The sequence below is a fragment of the Odontesthes bonariensis genome, chromosome 3, assembly GCF_027942865.1.
Source record: "Odontesthes bonariensis isolate fOdoBon6 chromosome 3, fOdoBon6.hap1, whole genome shotgun sequence".
Classification (NCBI taxonomy): Eukaryota; Metazoa; Chordata; class Actinopteri; order Atheriniformes; family Atherinopsidae; genus Odontesthes; species Odontesthes bonariensis.
The window spans coordinates 29,001,117-29,021,097 of record NC_134508.1 but is presented as its reverse complement, the minus strand read 5'-3'; the positions used below and the strand labels follow the sequence as shown (position 1 = coordinate 29,021,097).

General features: G+C 39.4%; 1 protein-coding gene across 14 annotated transcripts in view; it reads right to left on the bottom strand.

Moving 5' to 3' along the window:
• Positions 1–19,981, bottom strand: part of r3hdm2 (R3H domain containing 2) — a 60,436-nt gene that overhangs the window by 24,901 nt on the left and 15,554 nt on the right. For 10 of the 14 annotated variants that reach the window (XM_075461461.1, XM_075461471.1, XM_075461467.1 and 7 more), the window contains 9 exons: positions 6,218–6,355; positions 5,077–5,235; positions 4,780–5,000; positions 3,792–3,833; positions 2,988–3,074; positions 2,667–2,790; positions 1,193–1,271; positions 584–643; positions 115–255 (listed from right to left, as the gene is read on the bottom strand). In XM_075461461.1, the coding sequence (XP_075317576.1) occupies positions 115–255; positions 584–643; positions 1,193–1,271; positions 2,667–2,790; positions 2,988–3,074; positions 3,792–3,833; positions 4,780–4,938 (692 nt within the window). In that variant the 5' untranslated portion in view covers positions 4,939–5,000; positions 5,077–5,235; positions 6,218–6,355. Of the gene's footprint in view, positions 1–114; positions 256–583; positions 644–1,192; positions 1,272–2,666; positions 2,791–2,987; positions 3,075–3,791; positions 3,834–4,779; positions 5,001–5,076; positions 5,236–6,217; positions 6,356–11,412; positions 11,433–19,981 lie in introns of those variants that run through there. The other 4 variants (XM_075461462.1, XM_075461465.1, XM_075461464.1 and 1 more) reach the window with 3 other exon arrangements.

The window sequence follows — 19,981 nt, the reverse complement described above, 5'->3', positions numbered from 1 at the left end:
TGAATAATAAATATGAATGTACAATGTGAAGAAAGCCCAAAAACTTAAATCAATGTATCCGGATTGAACCGGTTCATGTTCTCGGTCGCTTGACTAGTCAGGAACACCACTCACATGCGCGTGTTGCCCGTCTTGTTGATGATGACAGCCTTGCCCGTCTGATCCACATTGTGGTCCATGCCAAAGTAGGCGGCCACGCGATGCAGCAGCATTCGGTGATAAGAAGTCATCTGAGGAAACTTCTTATACTGGTTACTGGAAGTGCCCCAAAGAGAGTCAGCGCAATTAAACAAAGAACTGTAGAGAACTGCTAATTTTATTCCATTTATCTATTTAACGTATCACTATAAAAACAAAATACACTTCTTTTGTGAAAGCTCTTTAATCTAATGCTACAATGTTAATTAAAGGAGAACAAGTCCAAAACAAAAAGGCCTTCAGCTGAAACTTGGCCCCTACGGGATAAATATGTAAACTGCAACTCAACATATTTATCTCATTACCACAGAAATCTATAAATAAGGAATGAAAATAGGAGGGCTAAATTTAAATAGGAGTGAGTGTTATGAGGACCATGGCTTACTTGTCGTCGTTAATGAACTCCAGGATATCTTGTTCAAGTTTGAGCAGCATCATTCGATCCCTGATGAGCCAAAAGAGGAAACCGAGAAGGAGATCAGTGTGAGGATCGACAAAAGTGAAGAAAGCCAACTATGAGCCATTATGACAAGTTCCTTTTCAAGTTTGATTTTCTTTTGGGAGGGGGTACAAAAGAATACAAAGTAAAGCCTACACAGGATGAAGGTCAGGACTTGTCATTTCTTTAACAATATTACTTTACAACAAATGCAAAAACTCATACCATGTGCTAATATCATTAATACCAGCACACATATATTATAATGGGGATGTTTTAGCTCCAACACTGTGCCCTGCAATGGTGGCTCTTGGTATTTTTAGATGATTCCACATCATATCAGTGCATGCTGCATATTTCCAAGCAATATACTAATTTGTTCGATCATAAAAAGTAGGGCCATGATCAATTTAACTTCTTAATTTTATCCCTACAAATCTATCTAATGCAATGAACCATTAAAAGAACAGATGATACTGGATCTAACCAATCGTTTACTGTTGTTTTCTCATATAAAACACTATTTTTAGACAGTTTTTGGTTGTAATCTCATACCTGGGATTGTTTTTCAGTGTGTTGACCAAAAACTCATGAACGTCGATGCCCGTGGAGTCTGTGTACTCCTGACTGGAATCTGTTGGAAGAAGGGAAAAGGTTGAAATAATACCAGACCATTTTCTGAAGTGAAAGGGAATCAGAAAGAGCACACAACCGGGACACATGCTAGACATGTCGGTCTTAAAATGGCACCCGAAAACCCCACCATGACATTCCAGGATTTTCAAGAGGGATAAACACGAGAAGTAAATAGCCTGATATGCAAGTTAGCTGTTCCTCTATGTGTACAGCCACAGGCACACAGATATTACACCAAGACACTCCTCAGGGGATCATTTTCCAGTATTTTCCACAACACTAGGCAGTTGGGCCAGCCATTCCCTCTCCGATCCCAGTATAATGACACCAGAGGGGCCCAGCAGAGAGACAATAAGGTAGGTAATTAAGAAATGAAGAGGAGGGGATCACACTGTCTTTTTAAAGAAATTAGTTTGAAACTTTACTAGTTTGGGTATCAATAATAAATGAACTATAACAGCACAGAGATGACAAAATGCTTTTAAATTCTATCAATGCAAGACACGGCAGGACAAGTGTTATTAAACCTGTGCTTTATTTGAGTCGAGCTTTTACAGATTAGAAAGGATAAAGTCTAATACCAGAGTATGACAACACAGCTTCTGATTTACATTACTTTAGGCTCCGACTGTTTCTCCAGACTCTCGAGCTAAGGCACCATTAATAAGACAAGTTTGAGCGGGAGAAACATGCACACTGCATATGGACCTGGAGACTGCTGAAGTCCTACAATGTTCATGAGATGTTCCAGGTGGCCCGTGAGAATGCAATTGTCAAAAGTATTTGCTTGGACTTCTTCAGATTTGCCACCTGGCTCTCTAGCAAAATCTCAACCTAGTCATATTACAGGTGAAATAATGTATGAGCTTGTCAACAAATGTTTCAGAGCAGCCACTATGTGAGTAAGCCTGTATGTGAAAGCTGTTGAGTGATTGTCCTTTCTGCTGACCTGCATGCCACCTTCCATTTGCGCCCTTCAATTGGGAATACATACAGTACCTATATCAACACGATAAGAAGCCTCATCTGCCATTCTTAACATGTCGTAAGCAAAAAAACGCCGATTTCCGAAGCATAACCACTGGATTACTTGCTGTCTTGTGTGTGTTAGAAACAGCCATTCCCTCTGTTCTCCCTTGCCTCGTAATTCCAGTCAGGAGAACGCATCTCCAGAAGAAAGTCTCTTGCTGTGAAATGCTTGTGTAAACAGCAACAGCAGAAAAAGACTGCACCAATTCATCTGCACATTTTCCTGAACATGTCTGATAATCATGTGTGAAAATGGCAACACACACATCTGTTTTATCCAGTCTTAAAGGAGTACAGGGATGCAAAATGATGTTGGTCGTAGTTAACCATAACAACCACCACAAAGCTTTGTTGTGTTTCTTACCACGTGACAACATCTTTCGGGGAGCCTTGTCCTTCTTCTCTTTCTCTTCATTTTCATACTCATCCTTTGAGGACTTTTCCTCCTCTTTGTCTGATGGACAGCTGATGTGAAGCTGGATGATGTCCTAGAAAATCACATTCCATTACTATGAAAATAGTCAACATTATTATCATTTCTTGTACTAAATTGAAAAGTTGCTTAGCTCTTTAGGAATTGTTATTTATAGAAAAAGACTGTTAACTACAAATGATTGTAAAATGGGGTAGCTATGCAGGTTATAGACTGAGGTTATTGGAATTGGTTATAGAAGAAGAAAGGTACCGATTCTGGAGGCCCATCATTGGGGAACGGGCCAGAGGACTCCTCACATACTGCCAGACTCCGTACCAACTTCAGTTTGGCATTAGACTGAAAAATGATGACACCAATACTATCTATAAAGCCTATTATATTATTTAAGATTTTTACAGAAAAAAATATAACCGTTTTTAAAAGAAAAACATCACTTGAAACGGTTTGATATGTACACTGTATATTCAATGCTTGCAGATCAGGAAACTCTTTGGAGAACTCAGTAATTATCAGTAAAGAAAAACCAAGAGCAGAAAGAAAAGAAGGGGCGATCAACTCCAAGAAATAACTTCCATTTCACCCCCCTTTTTTTTTTTTTTCTTAAACAAGCATGATGAGCAAGTTAAGGCCTCAAAGCATTTCTTGATTCAAAGACAAATAACTTTAGACAATGAAGGTGCTCTGCTGTGCACCAAATAACTAACACACTGCATCCATGACTCAGCTGACCTGAATTATCCCATTATTTCTCAAATATACGTATACATATCAAATTTAACTGGTTATAGTGCATTCATCTCATAGCCTTGCTGCGGTCACTAGCAGATTCACTCATGACCTTCTCAGTAGGTTTAAGATTGTAAGCCAATGATATATAGAAGGTAGTTTAGTGTAGTTGAGAGGATTAGAGTGTTAATAATGGAAGGTCATCTTACACAACTTACCAGCAAGGAGATTTATTTTAAGGTGCCGGATTATAAAGTAATTTGACTGAATTTGCAAACCAGACTCAGCTTTCTGAGGTTGAAATGAGTAAATAAATAAATGACTTACCTTGGCTCTTTTCCTGCCGTGGCTGTGGTTTGGAGCCCGTTTCTGCAAAAAAGAATTGTTTGTTTACTCATTTTCACAATAGTGTCCAAATGAAATCTGCATAAGACATGTATTACCGGTGTTTTCAGTGATATAAAAAAAGATTTGATTCAGTTAAACACAAAAAGAGACTCCTATCAACAAATACTGGAAATGCTAAACTTTGATTTAGTTTATTTTCTTTCTGAAACAATACAAAGAACAATGTATCAAAAATAATTGTTCAGAGCTGAATCAAAGTTTCTGCTACTGCATTTAAAAGCAGCTAAAATGTATTTATCAGCATTAACAGTCTCCATGAGTATTAACCAAGTCTAAATAAATTATTCTCACAGTAAACAGTTTTGTGAGAGTCAAATAAATATGTACAAACGTCTCGTTGTCAGATAGGAAAGACGTAATTATTGTTCACATAAAATATGCTAATGTGGAGGTTGCTGCTGACACGGGGCACCCCCCAAAATCTGGTTTTAAGATCTCTGTTTTTCTCTTCTTCTCTTTGATCTGCGAGCTGTTGCCTGTTTGCACGAGGGCGAAGCTCATCTAACATAGAAGAGACAAGATGAACTCAGCCGAGATCAAAAGTGAGGTATGATGATCTCTTACTCAACTAAAAGATAGCAATGTTCGGCATCCTATTGTGCAAAAAAATATCCCCCCATAAGTGAGGCCGTATGAACAATTCCTAAAACACCTGTTTAACAAGTATGACAAACTTTTGTGAAATGTGAGACCATCTATCATGTAATGTTTGTTACACTGGTTATCGTATCAGTCATGCTACTGGTCCTGAAATAAACATATAGGTCCATCTCTAGAAAGAAGGGGAGGCTTTATCACAACTACTAAATAAAGATGGTAGTTTTGCAGTTCTAAGTCTGTAACACAAAATGTAAATGTGAAATGGTCAAGCATTCTGACTGGGTTTCAAATAGTCACTTCCAGCTACCTGTGCGTCCTGTGGGGAGCCATCGTCTGGCTCCGGGGCCTCTCCTGTCCCTTCCTTGGTACCCTGTGGCTGAGGGGAGGTCTTGCCTCGACTGCAGGGCTCAATAAGCAGCCCACTCTCTCCCTCCTGCTGGATGTCTGTTGTCAGGCTCATTGACATCTTCTTAGGGAAGGGGGAGAGGGTGGAGTGGGGAGGGGGTTGGGTGGAGGACCCAGGAGTGACTGTGAGAAAGGAGACGCGAGATGAGAGGAAAATTCTAGACTGTGACATAATGGCAGAGGAAACAAAGACATATACCTGTAGGTGGTACCAGATCTGTGCTGGAGTCTGTACACGGAGGCTGGACAGGAACCACACGCAGAAAGATGAAAGGAACCCACTAAGGTAGTGTGCTGGGCTGGGCTGCAGCAGGGGGTGAAGCGCAATCCATAGCAAGCCTTTGCCTTGGGGAGGGGGCTGTAGGGAAATGACACACACAAAAAAAGAAGGATAAACTAAAACTTTATGAAAATGCATATTTAATGCATAAATATCTCCTCACCATATTAATTTTACTAAATATTCCTAAATGAGCAACAGCATTCTGAATGTAAAACATTTATTCATGTAGATAAACAATTGTCAACAGATACTTTGGCTCCATTGTAATTGATACATATTATGAAGAATAATCTTTGACATGAAAACAAAAATTTTAGCGACCCATTTACTCATTTATGTAATTTATCATTTAGAAAGGCTCTTTTAAAATCATGTGTTGTAGCAGCTTCTAAATGTGCACTGTTATAAATAAATCAAGCACCACTGGTAATGAAATAGAGATAAGAGTTAACTGTGATCATATTCTAGCCTTCTGAAGCTCTGCTACAAAGATCTCTTGTGTTTGTGTTGTTGAAACAAACAGCCGATGCTAGAGACTTTTAAAGCTCTGATCAAGTAAAAAAATTGTAGATAAAGTGCCACGTTAAGTTTCACACTAAACCTTACACCCATTTCCACAATCACTCAAGTAGCAATACTGTCTTTATTTGATGGTATCCCATCATCTGTGCTGCACACACACACCTCAGCTCCAATCAATCGATGGTACCCAAAAGGACAAATCTCACGAATCACCAAACAGCTTTTTTCACATTGTTCAAAAACTGATTGATAATCAATTAGAAGTACTGAAAAGTTGGAGATAGGATTTCTCATCCAGTCTGAAATATCAATATGAGGCTAAGTGGTGGTGCTGCAGTAACTGAAAAAAATCCCCCCTCTAGATCAATTTTGTAAAAATCCAAAACAACAAAAATGAACGATTACTTTGAGGTTAACATTTCTCAACATTGGCACAATTTCCTCCTAAAAACACATGTTTAGTAGAGCAACATTAACAACAACACGCACAAAACAAAAATAAAAAAAATAGCATGAAAAAGATTACAAAATTTACAGTGGTCAGTTGAACTGAAGAGGCAGCACTTTGCCAGCCAGATAAGGGGGTAGGGGGACACCTCAGAGGTCGTCTGGGGCCTCTCTTCTCTGCCTTTGGCTTACTGCAGCAGCATGGTCTTGCCTACAGTCAGGAGCCCTGTACACCAAAAGCAGAAGAGGAAGACACGGATGACGTCATGTTTCACACACACTGTGTGACTCATCGCTGCTGCTGCTGCTGCTGCTGCTGCTGCTAATTCTGGCAGGGAGGGGGAGAGGGCAGCTGGGAGCTCAGAGCTTGCTGGCACATTGGTTTAAGAAAAAAAAAAAAAAAGAACACCCAAATGCTCAGCTAGTCATTATCCGTCTTTTTCATTGCTTAAAATGCGTGTTTTATAATTTGGCCAGCAGTCCTTTTTGAAAATGATCTTATCTAAATGTACTTGTTCATTCAAAATAGATCAGTTAAAAAAAAAACAACACCGAGCACTGAAAATCACTGCTTTTTAACTGAAGGTCCTGTGTAATTCTTATTACAGGTGCACTTCTTAAGTAATAGTAATAGTTAAGAACTATTAAGAGGTACCGACACCTTTAACAATTTTCTTACATTTGTTTAACAAATAAATACTCAAATAAGCTACTGAGGTGAAACAACACACTGGGAGCTCACACAGAAATTAAGAATGAAAAGCAGGACTAAAACTGGATTGTATTGGTCATTTGTCTGGCCTGATTTGTGTCAACACATTAACTTTACTTCAGCATATATTATACAACAATCATCAGTATTCCTCACAACTAAACTCTTCCTTCCACTTACGGTACTTCTTTCAATTTACACGAATAAACACATTTTTCCAGCATGACACAAATCTAAAAACAACCCAGTGTCTTGTAAGCACACAGTCTCCATCAAATATCTGTGTTGCAAGTCTGTATTTTGAAGGAGAAAAATTTAATAAATTATTAAATAATAATATTGCTGAAATAAATTAAAAATAAAAATAACTAAAATGCCCTGCATGAATACAAGAATGCAATGGTGAAATAAAGCTCAAGCAAGCACAAATTCAGGGGTTGGGAAATCTTTCTGAGACCATATATGAATGCAGCTCAGGCAAGTGCCATTCATGCATCTCCCTGTCGGTGCCACTGAGTAGTGCTGCAGAATAGATGAGATGAAGGAACAAATGAGTTAGGGATTCCCAGGGTGGGAAAGACCCAGGCAATGCAGCAGCAAAGGCATCGTCTGCAGCCTCAGCAGCAACACTACATCACTGACCAGGACACCCACATGCCCCAACCTCACTCTGCTTGCAGAAACCTGCCAGACAGCGGCACAGAACACAGCCACACCGTAATGTAGGTCTGACTCATTCATTTCAAAATAGTCCTCTCTCTTTGCCAGCTAAGAAACTTACAGTGTGTTCTTTCACAAATGGAGAAAAGGGTTTTGGAATACAAGGTGACAATAAAAGTCTATCTTAAATATTGTGTCCGAGTAGACAGTCCTGGATTAATGAAAGGGAGGGGCTTCCCAAAAAGCTAAGAATCAGAATCAGTATAAGGGTACTTATGAATAAAGCAGCTTTACCAATCGTCTACTCCTCCTCTGATTCCCCCTCAGTTTGGTCGTCAACACTTCCCCCAGCTTCTTTCAACAGACACACACACACACACACACACACACACAATCCGGCCCACGGGGTTGCCATGGAGATGACAACGTCATTTTCAACCCCTGGCATTGTGTTTAGTGAGTAAAGTGAGAAGGAAAGAATGATATCAAAAATAAATACATGAATTGCAGTGTTCAAGAGAAATACAAAGAGACAAACAGAGAATAGTGAAAACAAAAAGGTGAGAGAAAGGATATACTATTACTCCTGTTAGAAAAAAGAAGTATTAAGAGTTTGATACAGCAATATGGGTTCTCAATTATCAAAGTCATCGTATATTAAGTACTAAGAGGTCAAAAATACTGTGGCTGAACTGACAAAGCCTCTTGTCCTGTCTCCAGTTGCTTAGACCAACAACACATTCAAAATGTAATATCATCCAGGAGTGGAAACTAGATTTTGGATGCATTCTCCAAAACTTGGAAGAGACCATTCAAGATTCTCAGACACTTTTCTGAGAGACATATCTTTGCATTAGGTTGCGCAATCTAAAAGTGTAACAAAAAGCGGAGCAACAAATGAATGATAGAAGGCTACAATGGAGGGAACAATTCCTTTGCTCCCATGTAGACCTTTTTAAAATGTTTAATCGGCACTCAGTCCTCGGATGGCTGCGGTTTCCCACAGGTTTTAAATCGGCTCCAGTCAGCCGTTGGTAGGGAACACAAGACCCAGGTGTAACACACCAATTTCATATTTTCTTCAACCGATTATAACATCACGCATGGAAACTCTGAAACTGTCTTTCTGTTTCCCTACTGTCGTCAAGACAGCAGGAAGCTTATTCTCAGTCCCCCTGTACGAGGCTGATGTCCGTGGATCAACAAAAGCTTCAATCACTGCTCAGGACAAAGAAGATGAGGAAGCGCAAGCAATTAGGGGTGTGGCAAAAAAAAAGACGCAATTTGGTGTGTACCAGTTATGATGTCAAGAATCAGTCTTTGTTCAGTTTACCAGAGTAACAAAAGAAATGCAGAAATAATCATTTAGAAAGATTAAAACGTTCAACTTGTCTGTATGGCCACAATTCTTAGTGCTTGCAAGACAAAAATGCATTTAGAAATAAATGGCCCAAATGCCCCATTTTGGGACTCTGACTTGTGAACGTTTTGGAAAATATCAGTTAAATTAAGGGTTGTGTGAGAAAGATTAATGTGAAAAAAATAACAGTGTCTGTTTATTCAAGGTTATTCCTACCAGCAAGACACTCAGCTGATAGACTTGTGTCCAAACAAAAAGTTCAAGGTGGGGTTTGGGCTCTACAATTTCTAGTTTTTAAGTCAAGTAGATCAACATAATTAGACCTCTGACAGCAACTGCTTGGGTGACTGCTTGGGTGTAACACCAGACAAATCCTAAACTTTCCAACAACTCATCTACAATATACATTATCATTGTTGCTCTGCTAATGTAGGAAAATGGCATCAATGTTTTAGTAGTCCAACATGCTCCATTTTGAAATTTAAGTATCATAGCTATCCCCTTACACCATTACCGGTACTGTCCGTGGCACCACAATTGTAATTAGTCTGTGAAAAAGACACAAAATGTTATCCAGACACAAGAACACTAGGTCAACAGTAAAAGGCAAATCCATCCATAATTAGAAAGTAACACAAGCACCCTAGTGAATATGGGTTGTACACAGTAGATTCAGCAACTACAGTACCAGCAGCAGCTCCAATTTATGCCTGCTGTGTCCCAGCTCAGTCAGTGTGTTGGTGGGCCTGATGGTGACATCTCTGTGGTGGTTACCTGCATCAGCATCAATCTGCAGATATGCAGCAGGGCAATTTTTTCAGAGGACTTGTGCCAGTTATATCATAGCAAGAGCTATCCACATCAAACAGGCCTCAAAACCACATACTACAGTAATAGAGGTGCTGTCCTTGTTGCCTTAGAATGCTCCTTTCTCCAAAACTCTGGCACGCAACTTTCATTACATTCAAAATCTAACAGATATCGCCATGCTCTGCATGTTAGTCTGAATTATCACTAAGCTAGTTAATTAAGTAATATGAATAGTCAACCACATTTACATTGTCTTCAGTCACTTTCTTAGTATTGAGTAGTAAGTTAGTATTGATTCAACTCTTCTGTCCTGAAGCTTTAGCCACAAACATCATGCTCACTGACTACATGAAACAAAACTTAACCCACCCCATCTACCAATCTGCAGCATGTGTATTCCTGGCCTTACTCACTTCAATGAGCCCTCCTGCTGACAGACAACCAGCTGAAGCATATACGTCATACACCTTCCTTCCCACTGGGTCAGGTTACCACATCAAGAGTGATTATTGAAAGGAGCCCCGAGTTAAATGAGCGAGGAGGCTAGTGGTGAAAGAGACTAACAGAGTTATCGTCTGGTCACCACTGTGTGTATTAAGGCAGACATAATGCTAATGACCGCTTCCAATAGTGGCTTGGCCTAATAATATATCCCATGCCAGTATGAGCTCTCTGTCAAAATTAGCTGTCCGGGTCAAGTTGGGTCACCATCTTACCAATGGTTAGAAGCAGGGCAAGCCAGAGAAATCAGAGGAATTCTTCCGCATAGCAGCTGGCAAGAGTGGAGAGTTTGTCTATGTTGAGTCTAAACAACTGATTAAGTTATCAGGTGAAGGAACATTTGACCAAATGTCCTTCTACACACAAATTCACAACAATTAAAACAAATAAGAGTAACAGACAAATAATTGAAATAAAATTAATGACATGGTGCTGTGGTAATAAAGAAAAAAGGGTCAGATTTTTCTGCCTAACTGTCTGGTTAATCCCGATTCTATTTAAGAACCAGCCAGGGTGAAAATGAACGTAGAAAAAGCATTGCATATTATATTTTCCTGCTCGCTACTTAAGAGCCGCTACTCCGATTAAACATTTCATTCACTGAGTTGCTTCGGATTTTGCAATGGAGAAGCATGCACGGCAAACCTGCCTCTCTATTTTCTCTGCAGAGGCTGAATGAGAGATGAGTAGAATGGTGAATGGAGGCGCCGAACGCTGCAAACAGGAGTGAGCATGCACGTACAAACCCACAGAAGGGAGTGGGAGAGACACACAGGCAGCTCGACCCAATTCAGCTCCTCTGTATTCAGCGGCGCACCTCGCCCATTTGACGTCAGAGAGAACTCATTTCCTTAAAGGCAGTCAGGTTATGTCTTCACAGAGTGGAGACCGGTGTGTGTGTTGTAATGGCAGAGTTTGTGCAAGCTCAGTGCCCCGCACGTATTATATATCAGCAGCCCTCGCAGCGAGTGCGCACCAGTGCTCGTCTATGTCAGAGAGGATTCCCCTTTGCGTTGGTTGCACACAGTTTCAAACAGGGCAGGGAAGAGGTGGCTGGCAGAGCACTAAGGACTGAAGAAGAGTCCAGGTACATTTGCAATAGGGCAGAGTCTATCCTCACTTAAAATATAGATGCATCAGTAGCCAAAAACCATCAACATTCTTTTCTTCTTTCTAAAATATATTTAGGGTAAATAAGGACAGCAGCAGTCACAAAACACAAAGGAATCGTCAAACGCACCGGAAGACAGGGTTTCTCTTCTTCCATCTATATTTCATTCTGTCCATCCTCCCTGCTCCCATCAGTTGTTTTCTTCTCAATGCTATGAGAATACCCCATCCTGCCATCCACCCCCTCTACATCAACCCCTCCTATCAATACCTCTCTCTATCCACCCACTACTAAATGTTAGCTTTTTCTCTCCCTCTCTTTCTTCCTCTTTTAATGTGTCTTCTTAAATTGTCAGGCCTGCTGCTGACGCCATCCTCCTCCACTCAGCCAGCCCACTCAGTCCTGTGGGACGAGCTATGACTCATTCTCTCCTTCGTTCCTTCCTCTCCCTCCCTTAGTTACCTACCTACCTGCCTTTCTGTAGCTCTCTACTTCTGCTTCTCCAACTAGTTATAACTTCTCTATAGTTCTTTGCTGCCAAGGGAAGAACAGCATACAAAAGGTGTATGGAGAGAATAATTCAGAGTACAAAAGAAGGCGGAGGTGGATGACTTGCTGGCCCAGTAAATGACAGCCTCTTCTGCATAATAAAAGCATTCCAGCAACAAGAGAGGGGATTCCGATCTTAGCTGCATTATTGATGAGTGTAGGAAAGTAGGAATGTGGGTGATGGAAAAAAAAGTATTGAATTCTATGTGGGCCAAAATTAAACAAGTAAATAAGAGTCATGAAATCACTTTTGATAGTCAATAAGTAAACAAAAGGAAAATACCTTAAATCACTTATGAGACTTATTTATTATTATTACACTGTAACTACAAACCTAGTTTCAAAAGGGTTTTTTTCGGTATCAATTTTTCATGGTGTTCACTCTCTGATGACGATTAAACAGTTTCACAGAATAATCAGTGCCTTCAGGATTATTTATTGAAATCTATGGAATCTGACTCCCACAGAAGCCAATGACTGTGTAGCCTCTGCCAGCCACACAGAGACAGACAGACAGACAGACAGACATCAGGTTTGCATGGAAGCTCCAAATGTTAAGTCAATGTTGTGTAACTTTTTTCTGTTATTTTCTGTTCAATCTCTAAAAACCTGACACTTTTATCAGACTTGCATGCTTTGCAACCACCAAGAAAAGACCTAGGAAGTAGCTTCACGAGGCTGCTTGCTTATTGTTAAATACATAAATCAATAAGTAGCACATATCTAATTAGCAGACTTATCAAAACAGATGTGTATTGCAAATGTCATCTCTCATCCACAACAACCTACATTCACACGCTCCATCCCTCCACAAACACAAAATTCCCTCTGTAAAAAACAAATGGCTAAAGAGACAGTAAGGTAAACATACCAGCATATAGTTACAGAGCAACATGTGCATTTCTTCTGCCAAGGCTGTCAAGTAAATTCTCCGAGCGTGCACGTGTGTTTAAGGTCACGTGCACTGAGACTTCTCCTCAGCTGCGGTGGTGTGAACCAGTGACTCTTCCTGATATTTTCGTGGATATCTCGCATGATACAAAGCTGCTCAAACTGTCTCACAGCTTCCCTTCTTTTTGCTGTTGCCTAGCAACCGGTCTAACTTTTCCTCTTTGCTCACTGGCCTCTACTTTCCCCCATTATATTACTTTTCTTCTCATCAATTCTTCTTTGTTATCCTTGCATCCACAAAATATGAACATCAGTTTAGGCTCGACTTGACATTGTGCACCTGGATAATGTATAAGTAAATCAAACTTCTTATTCAAGCAGAACAGTAAACTGTTTAAACGCTCTTTATGAGCAACTTGCTTGCTGATTATTGGAATTAATAAAACAGGAGACTGAGGGTAATCATTTCTCTACCAAAAGCTTTTTTTTCTAATCAAGTCAATTGAACAGCTATCGGCCTCTTCCTATTAACTATTGTTACTAAATCTGCCAGTAAATAGATGTCACGAAATAGTCTTGTTACGCTTTTAAATTGTACAATCTGATACAAAAAAAAAAGAAATAAAGAGTAAAGAGTGTCTGAAAAATGTTATCATTGTTACACAACTAAATGTCTTTTTTTGACCACTTTTTGTGAAATGAACCATGGATTGACAATTCACCGCAAAGTGCGAGCAGTTGATGCGCCGCTGCAGTGTTGGCGGTGTGATAGCACACACGCAGCCGCGACGCAGTCGTTCAGCAATGCAAACAGCTAATGTGAAGCTGCAGAAAAGCTGTCTCGTCTTTGTATGATTCCATCTTTTTTGGGGGTTAGGGTTAGTCTGACCCTTCAATTTCAATTCTGGTTGATACCCATTTTCTTTCTTTCAGTTAATAACTGACAGCATGCCCAAACATTATTTTTTTACTATATTATATTCAATATATACAATATTTAATTGTGTTCATAATAAAATATTGATTGTCAAAATAAGATTTAAAAAGCTGCACAGGAGGACCACTTCCAAATCTCACAAAAGAAATAAAGAAAATATTAATTCTATTAATTCTGATATTGATCTTCTGCATTGTACTGTTTAGGTGGTCTGCAATTAATACTGGGCTGTAGCTCCCCAAATAAATGTGGCTGGATTGCTGTCTGTGTTTTAACGAGGTTTCGCTGATGGCTTATTAATCAGTGGAGTTTCTTGAAGCGGAAGCATTGTAATTGATGATTCAGGAAGAACACACACGATCTGCACAGAATCGGCACCAATAAAAATGAGAAAACTGATGATTTCAATCATTAACCAATCACTCAATCAATCAAAGCATTTACAGATAAAAGCGCATTTTAACAGTGCCCAAACAAGTGAAGGGAAAATTTTATCTAATATGAGAACAATGGGCATCAAAGAAAATGTTTCTGAAGAACAACTAAAGGGAGAAGTTTAGAAAAGGTCCCGATCACAAAGCCTAACTAGTGATGTTGAAAACAAGATCTGATCCCAGTGCTGAGATAAACTATTAAACAAATATTTTGAGACAACAATGAAACATTACCTACTAATGACATTGTCCATAAAATGGGCATCTGGAAAACATTCAATGTTATGGACAGTTACAAGCATCATTCAAAATAATGACATTTCTTCACTGCTCAAAAAAAAAAAAAAAAAAAATCGATTTTGTGTATCGTGAACTGTGGGGTTATCTCGTCTCCAGCACTATAAGGAAAGTTGTGGAAGATTCCGCTTGCTATGCCTGAGTTACTGATGTAACTATGTCAGAGTGAAATTGGGTGGCAACTACCGCTCTCATTATAAACCTTATGTAATTTATCAGCTTCTCCTAGTGAGAAGAAGGGAGCAGAGGAAGAGTGTGAAAGAGAGATAGGGATGAAAGGAGAGGAGAGAAAGATGCAGGAGCAACGAGTGGACAGTGAGACAGGAAGAGAGGAAAAACTTCTCAATGATGAAACAATCTGCACTGTTATGATTGGACCAGACTTCCACCAATGGGAGAATCAGCTCCATGGCAACAGGCTCTGTCACCAAGAGAAAAGCTGCCATATCCCTCAACATATCCCTCAACACCCCCATATTTTTCTTTCCTTTCCACTCTCACGACCCCCTCCTTTACCTAATTACAAGGCCCAGAGTATTTTTCATTAGGTACTCACATATAGAAAAATAAAACAGCAGACAGACACACACACACACACAATAATGTGGGCTACTTGAAGCCTGGACAACCCAACTCAACTGCACAGACACAAGGAAAAAAAAAAAAAAAAAAACACACGCACATATGACTAAACATTGCTCGCATATGTCCACTGAGGCACACAGACACTTTGGGGCTTTCAAAGTGATCCAAATGTGAGTCATTTACAAACATTCAGTTACTGACAAAGACTTCCATAACCCCCCGTCTAACTGCAGACAGTTCTGTTCTACTCCATCTTGATGAGAGCAGAGATGATCTAATCTTAAATTAAACAGACTGAAATCACAGACACAAAGGCAGATGTCCAGATTAAGTTAGTAGGTCCAAAGAGATAGATAGAAACAAATGAATGCCCTTTAATCATAGATGTGTATATGTAACATGTAAGGTTAAGAAGTAGCTTTCTGTGTAAAAGCTAGCTGATATCAGTTGGTAAACAACTGCACACTTGACATTTGAGGTAACTCAAACTTTGGTGAAACCTAATAAAGGACAGTGATTCCACTCCTGCATCATTAAATAGATGAGAAACGGTATCCTCTTTCACATATCCTAAGACATCTTCGTTAACTCGCTGTTCCTCCTCATTATTCACATAAGCTACGCAGAGCCCTGTATAGAAGAGTCCTTTCACACATCAACCCAGTATTGCAAAATCAGATGCTGGCACATACAAGGTGGGACTTTTCGACTCCATCACTACCTTCCCTTGCCAGCTCAGAGGCATATCAGAGGTGGATTAACTTCAAACCCCCTTCCGCCACTGTACTTTCACATATGACACGATGTGCGATGAAGGTTCACCCATCCCGGCTTAAAAAGATTAAGCGAAAGATGCTAGCGACACACTCTCAAGGACAATTTGCCTTACAATTACTGCCTGGAATATTGTCTCTGCAGACAACTCTGTTAACCAGAGTTAACATGATGAAAAAGTTAAAAAAAAAATCCTTTAATTATTTCAACATTGAATCTATCCAGTCTCACGGGCTGGGTTTTCCACTTTGACATTTTATTCAAGCTTTTAGAAAAGAACTTTAGATTGATGAAAATGTTAACAGTCAATGCTACGATCCATTGTCGATAGCTGATGGACATGATGATGGTAAAAAATAAGCATGTCTGTGGCACAACAGCCACACCAAGGCAGCCCCTTGTATTACCATCTCTTTCTTTTTAAACAAAGTTATGTTTAGGTAGGATATTTCTTTTGGATGCTGATACTTTATTTAATTTTATTTTGATGAACACCATCTTCTCTACATGCACATCTAAGATCCCTCTCACAGCAATGAATGTCAAGATTCAGTTCACCTCACTGTTGCCAAACAAGCTACTCAGCTATTACTCAGATGGAGGCAGTGTGAGAAAAAAAGAAGACTACAGACTCTCCTACATTTCTCTTCAAGTGATCATTTTACATGTAAAAATAGCTGCAATCACATAACAGCTGTTGTCTGAAAATGGATTATGGAGTCTCAAACAAAACTGTGTTTAAGAAAGCCAAACTATTCCGGGGTCAAAACATTAAGTTATGGCCTCGAAATGTTAAAGTCATCAGTCCAAATGGAGACCGTTTTCCTTCACAAACACTTTGTTTTTCTAGGTTCCCATGCCACAACACCGATCTAAGCTCAAGTGTTTTCAGTCAGCCTAACCCAGAAGGGGGATCCAGGCAATTTGGCCAACACAAAACGTTATCAGTTAGGCTACGATGATGGTCATTAGGGTTATACAGTATTAGGAAAACATTGACATGCAACATCATCGCTGAATATTCAAATGATTATATGGCTTCGATATATCAACAAATACGTCTATACATGGTGTTAAGCTCGGATGTATTAATGAGGGCTGCATTCTACTTGCACATCATGCACAGGAGCAGAAGTGGAATGCAGCCCCCCCCCTTAATACACATATATGCTCGTCTTACTATTTCAAGTTGAAATATCAAACATGAAAAAGAGCCGTACTTGATCATTTAATTTAGTCCAAGCAGTCTTTCATGATTCAGAAATTGTGCATGATGATATGTCGATGACAATACATTAATATAATGTACAACTGTCATTCAAAAATTCATACAGCTAAATGAAAGCCAGCTTGGTGTATGACAAGTGTCCCTTTATTACATTCCAAACTCCCAGCTAGCTAAATATCAAACCCCATAGGCCACAGTCAGTACGGTTATATCCGCACGCACAGGAGGTGAATTGAGTTATTGGGCACAGTTCATCCCCCATTGTAACCTCCTGTGTGGGAGATCACTGTACATGTAAAAATGGCCAAATTCACTGCACAAATGTCGTCTTTAAATTACTTGAATGGTGATCTTGTCAGATGAGGCTGCATCTATTTAATACAGATTTTACTGGAACTAAGTGACAGTCTGGAAATATGTCAAGCAACCATGAGTTGACATGTAATCTGATTTTCAAACATTATTTCTGATGCATTTAGTTGTCTAACAACAGAAAAAGCTAAGCTTTTCTGGAAATTTGGCTGTATCCATTTACACTTACTCTCTATTTATGTACAAAACGCCAAGGTCCATTTCAGTCTAGTTGAGCGTATACACGCAAAAACGATTTGATCCTCCAACCACATTATCTGGGTGTTACCTGGGCTTTGCAATGCACGGACAAACATGTTGACATGCATTTTAAAAGTCTGGCTTTGGTTGGACAAACAATTAGTTTTTCTAGTGTCATGTCAACATACAAAGGGCCACAGGTTAGACACACACAGCACAATGTTTAACAAACTAAGATATGTATCCATCTCTATCTATCAAAACATACAGTACTAGAATAGAAAGAACATTTTAGCACATATGGATAAAATGTGGCCCCTGTACTTTCTGCATTAAGATTAAAACATGAATCAGAAAACAGTAATGATCCTTGAAACACTGTTTTCAATTAGAAAACTAAGATCGGATAAAAGGCCCATTACTCGCTGTACAAGCTGTAGAACTAAATTACTTGCATACTGTATAGACAAGTAAGCTTTCCTGAGCCAATATGATATACTTGAATGAATTTGTACAGATCCGAATCTAGTCACCAATATACGTTTGTGCTGTCACTGACAAATTCAACCAAAATGTCATTTGTTCTTGATAAAAATGCTTACTCTACACATGTTAATTTGAGACAATTCAAATAAGCTCTCACAGTTAAAGTTGGGTGTGGAAATTACTGCCGTTTCCTGACAGCAAGAAGGTTCCTGGTTTGAATTTCTGCTGGGAACTTTCTGCGATTCAAAAACCGCCACGAAAGGTTAACTGGTGATTTTAAACTGCAGATGTGAATGTTAGCATGGATGGGCATTTGTCTCATTTGTCTCAGTGATGCCCTTTTGATGGCCTGGTGATGTCTCCAGGGTTTCGGCTGGGATGGGTTCCAGCCTTCCCTCGACCCTGACTAGGATAAGTTAAATATGGAAAATGAATTAATGTTAAATTCGTACAGGCTTCACACTCATTTGGTTCATGTGTGAGAGTGTGCACGGCACTGCCAACACTGCAGCACCAGCTCAGATTAAGAGGCAGTGTTAATTAGAGAAACTGCACATGGGAGCTAGTCTTTAGATCACGTAGCAGACCTGACAGCAGTGGCAGGTCAGCGATGTGCTGTGCCGCGCCATCTGTTTACCCGTAAAAGCCAAACAGTCCCTCGTACCTCTGCCTACTTAAAAATTGTAATTAATCTTATTCCCTTTTTTTTTTGCCTCTGTACCTAAAACTCCACATCCATCCTCACAACCTTCTAATTATATCGGAAATAAAACACTCCTAAACAACCAGCATGTTTTAAAAATTTTTAAGGCCATCTACTGACTTTAAAGACTTCTTAATCGACCATTTTTGCTTTCTGTACATCTAGAACTTCAAGTGTATTATCACTAGTCTGAGCATAAGACAAATATGTAGTTTAAAAAGTCCTAAAGCAGTTTAGAGCCTGTTTTTTTCTTTTATCTTTTTAGACATACAATACAGGGTTCAACAGACCCTGGGAATAACAAACGCGTGTTCCTTCTAGCAACAAAAAAAGAAAAATCCTTCATCAAAACTCTAATTTATGCACACCATATCTGCAACTGCAACAGTTTTTCATTTCTGAGCACACAATATCACAAATACACTACAATGCATTTATAAATCTAAGTACTTAAAAAAAAAAAAAAAGACAAGAAAGTGTGATCCTTCTGACTTTCAGGCAACTACAGCAGCAACTACTCAGGGGTTGAGCCCATAGGCATAAATGTGCACACAAACAATTTCTAAACATGAAGGGATGGACTTGATCATGTCAATCAAAGCCAAGTACCAAGCTTTAATCAATTACATCTGGTCTTCTATTTCTAAATGACAAGATAATAGAATCATAGAATCGTAATCCTTTTAACAACATCAAGCTAACTGAGTAGACAAAATAATTTAAGACACAGATACATGTAGATCTAAGAAATGCATACACATGCATACGGTGGCAATCATTATGTAAACAGGTCATATCTCACACAAAACAGATTTGAGCCCAGTGAACAAAAAAAACAAATTTTTAATAAAAGGAATAAAGGGAGAAAGTTGTATAAGGAGGATTGTGGGCCTGAATCTGCAAGGCCATTACCATCAGGCCATTACCATCAGACCAGTAAAGAACAGGGAAAAGACAGGTTCTTCAAACCTGAATCAGTGCTCGAGCCATGAGGATGGCTTGCTATTTATAGCGGCAGATTTTTTATTCAAGAGTGCTCTGTTGTTGTGCTTTCTCTCACACTTCTGCTGCTTCTCTCTCTCTCACCTTCTCTCTGTTCCAGCACACAGTGTTCCTCAAATAGCAAGTGAACACACTGACATATACGGGTATAAATTTGAATTGCATTTATCGATCAAAGATATTTCAATAAACTATTTTAATCTCAACCCATGACTCTGGGTGATCTCAGCCTCAAGTCAAGAGGGACAATGATGACACCT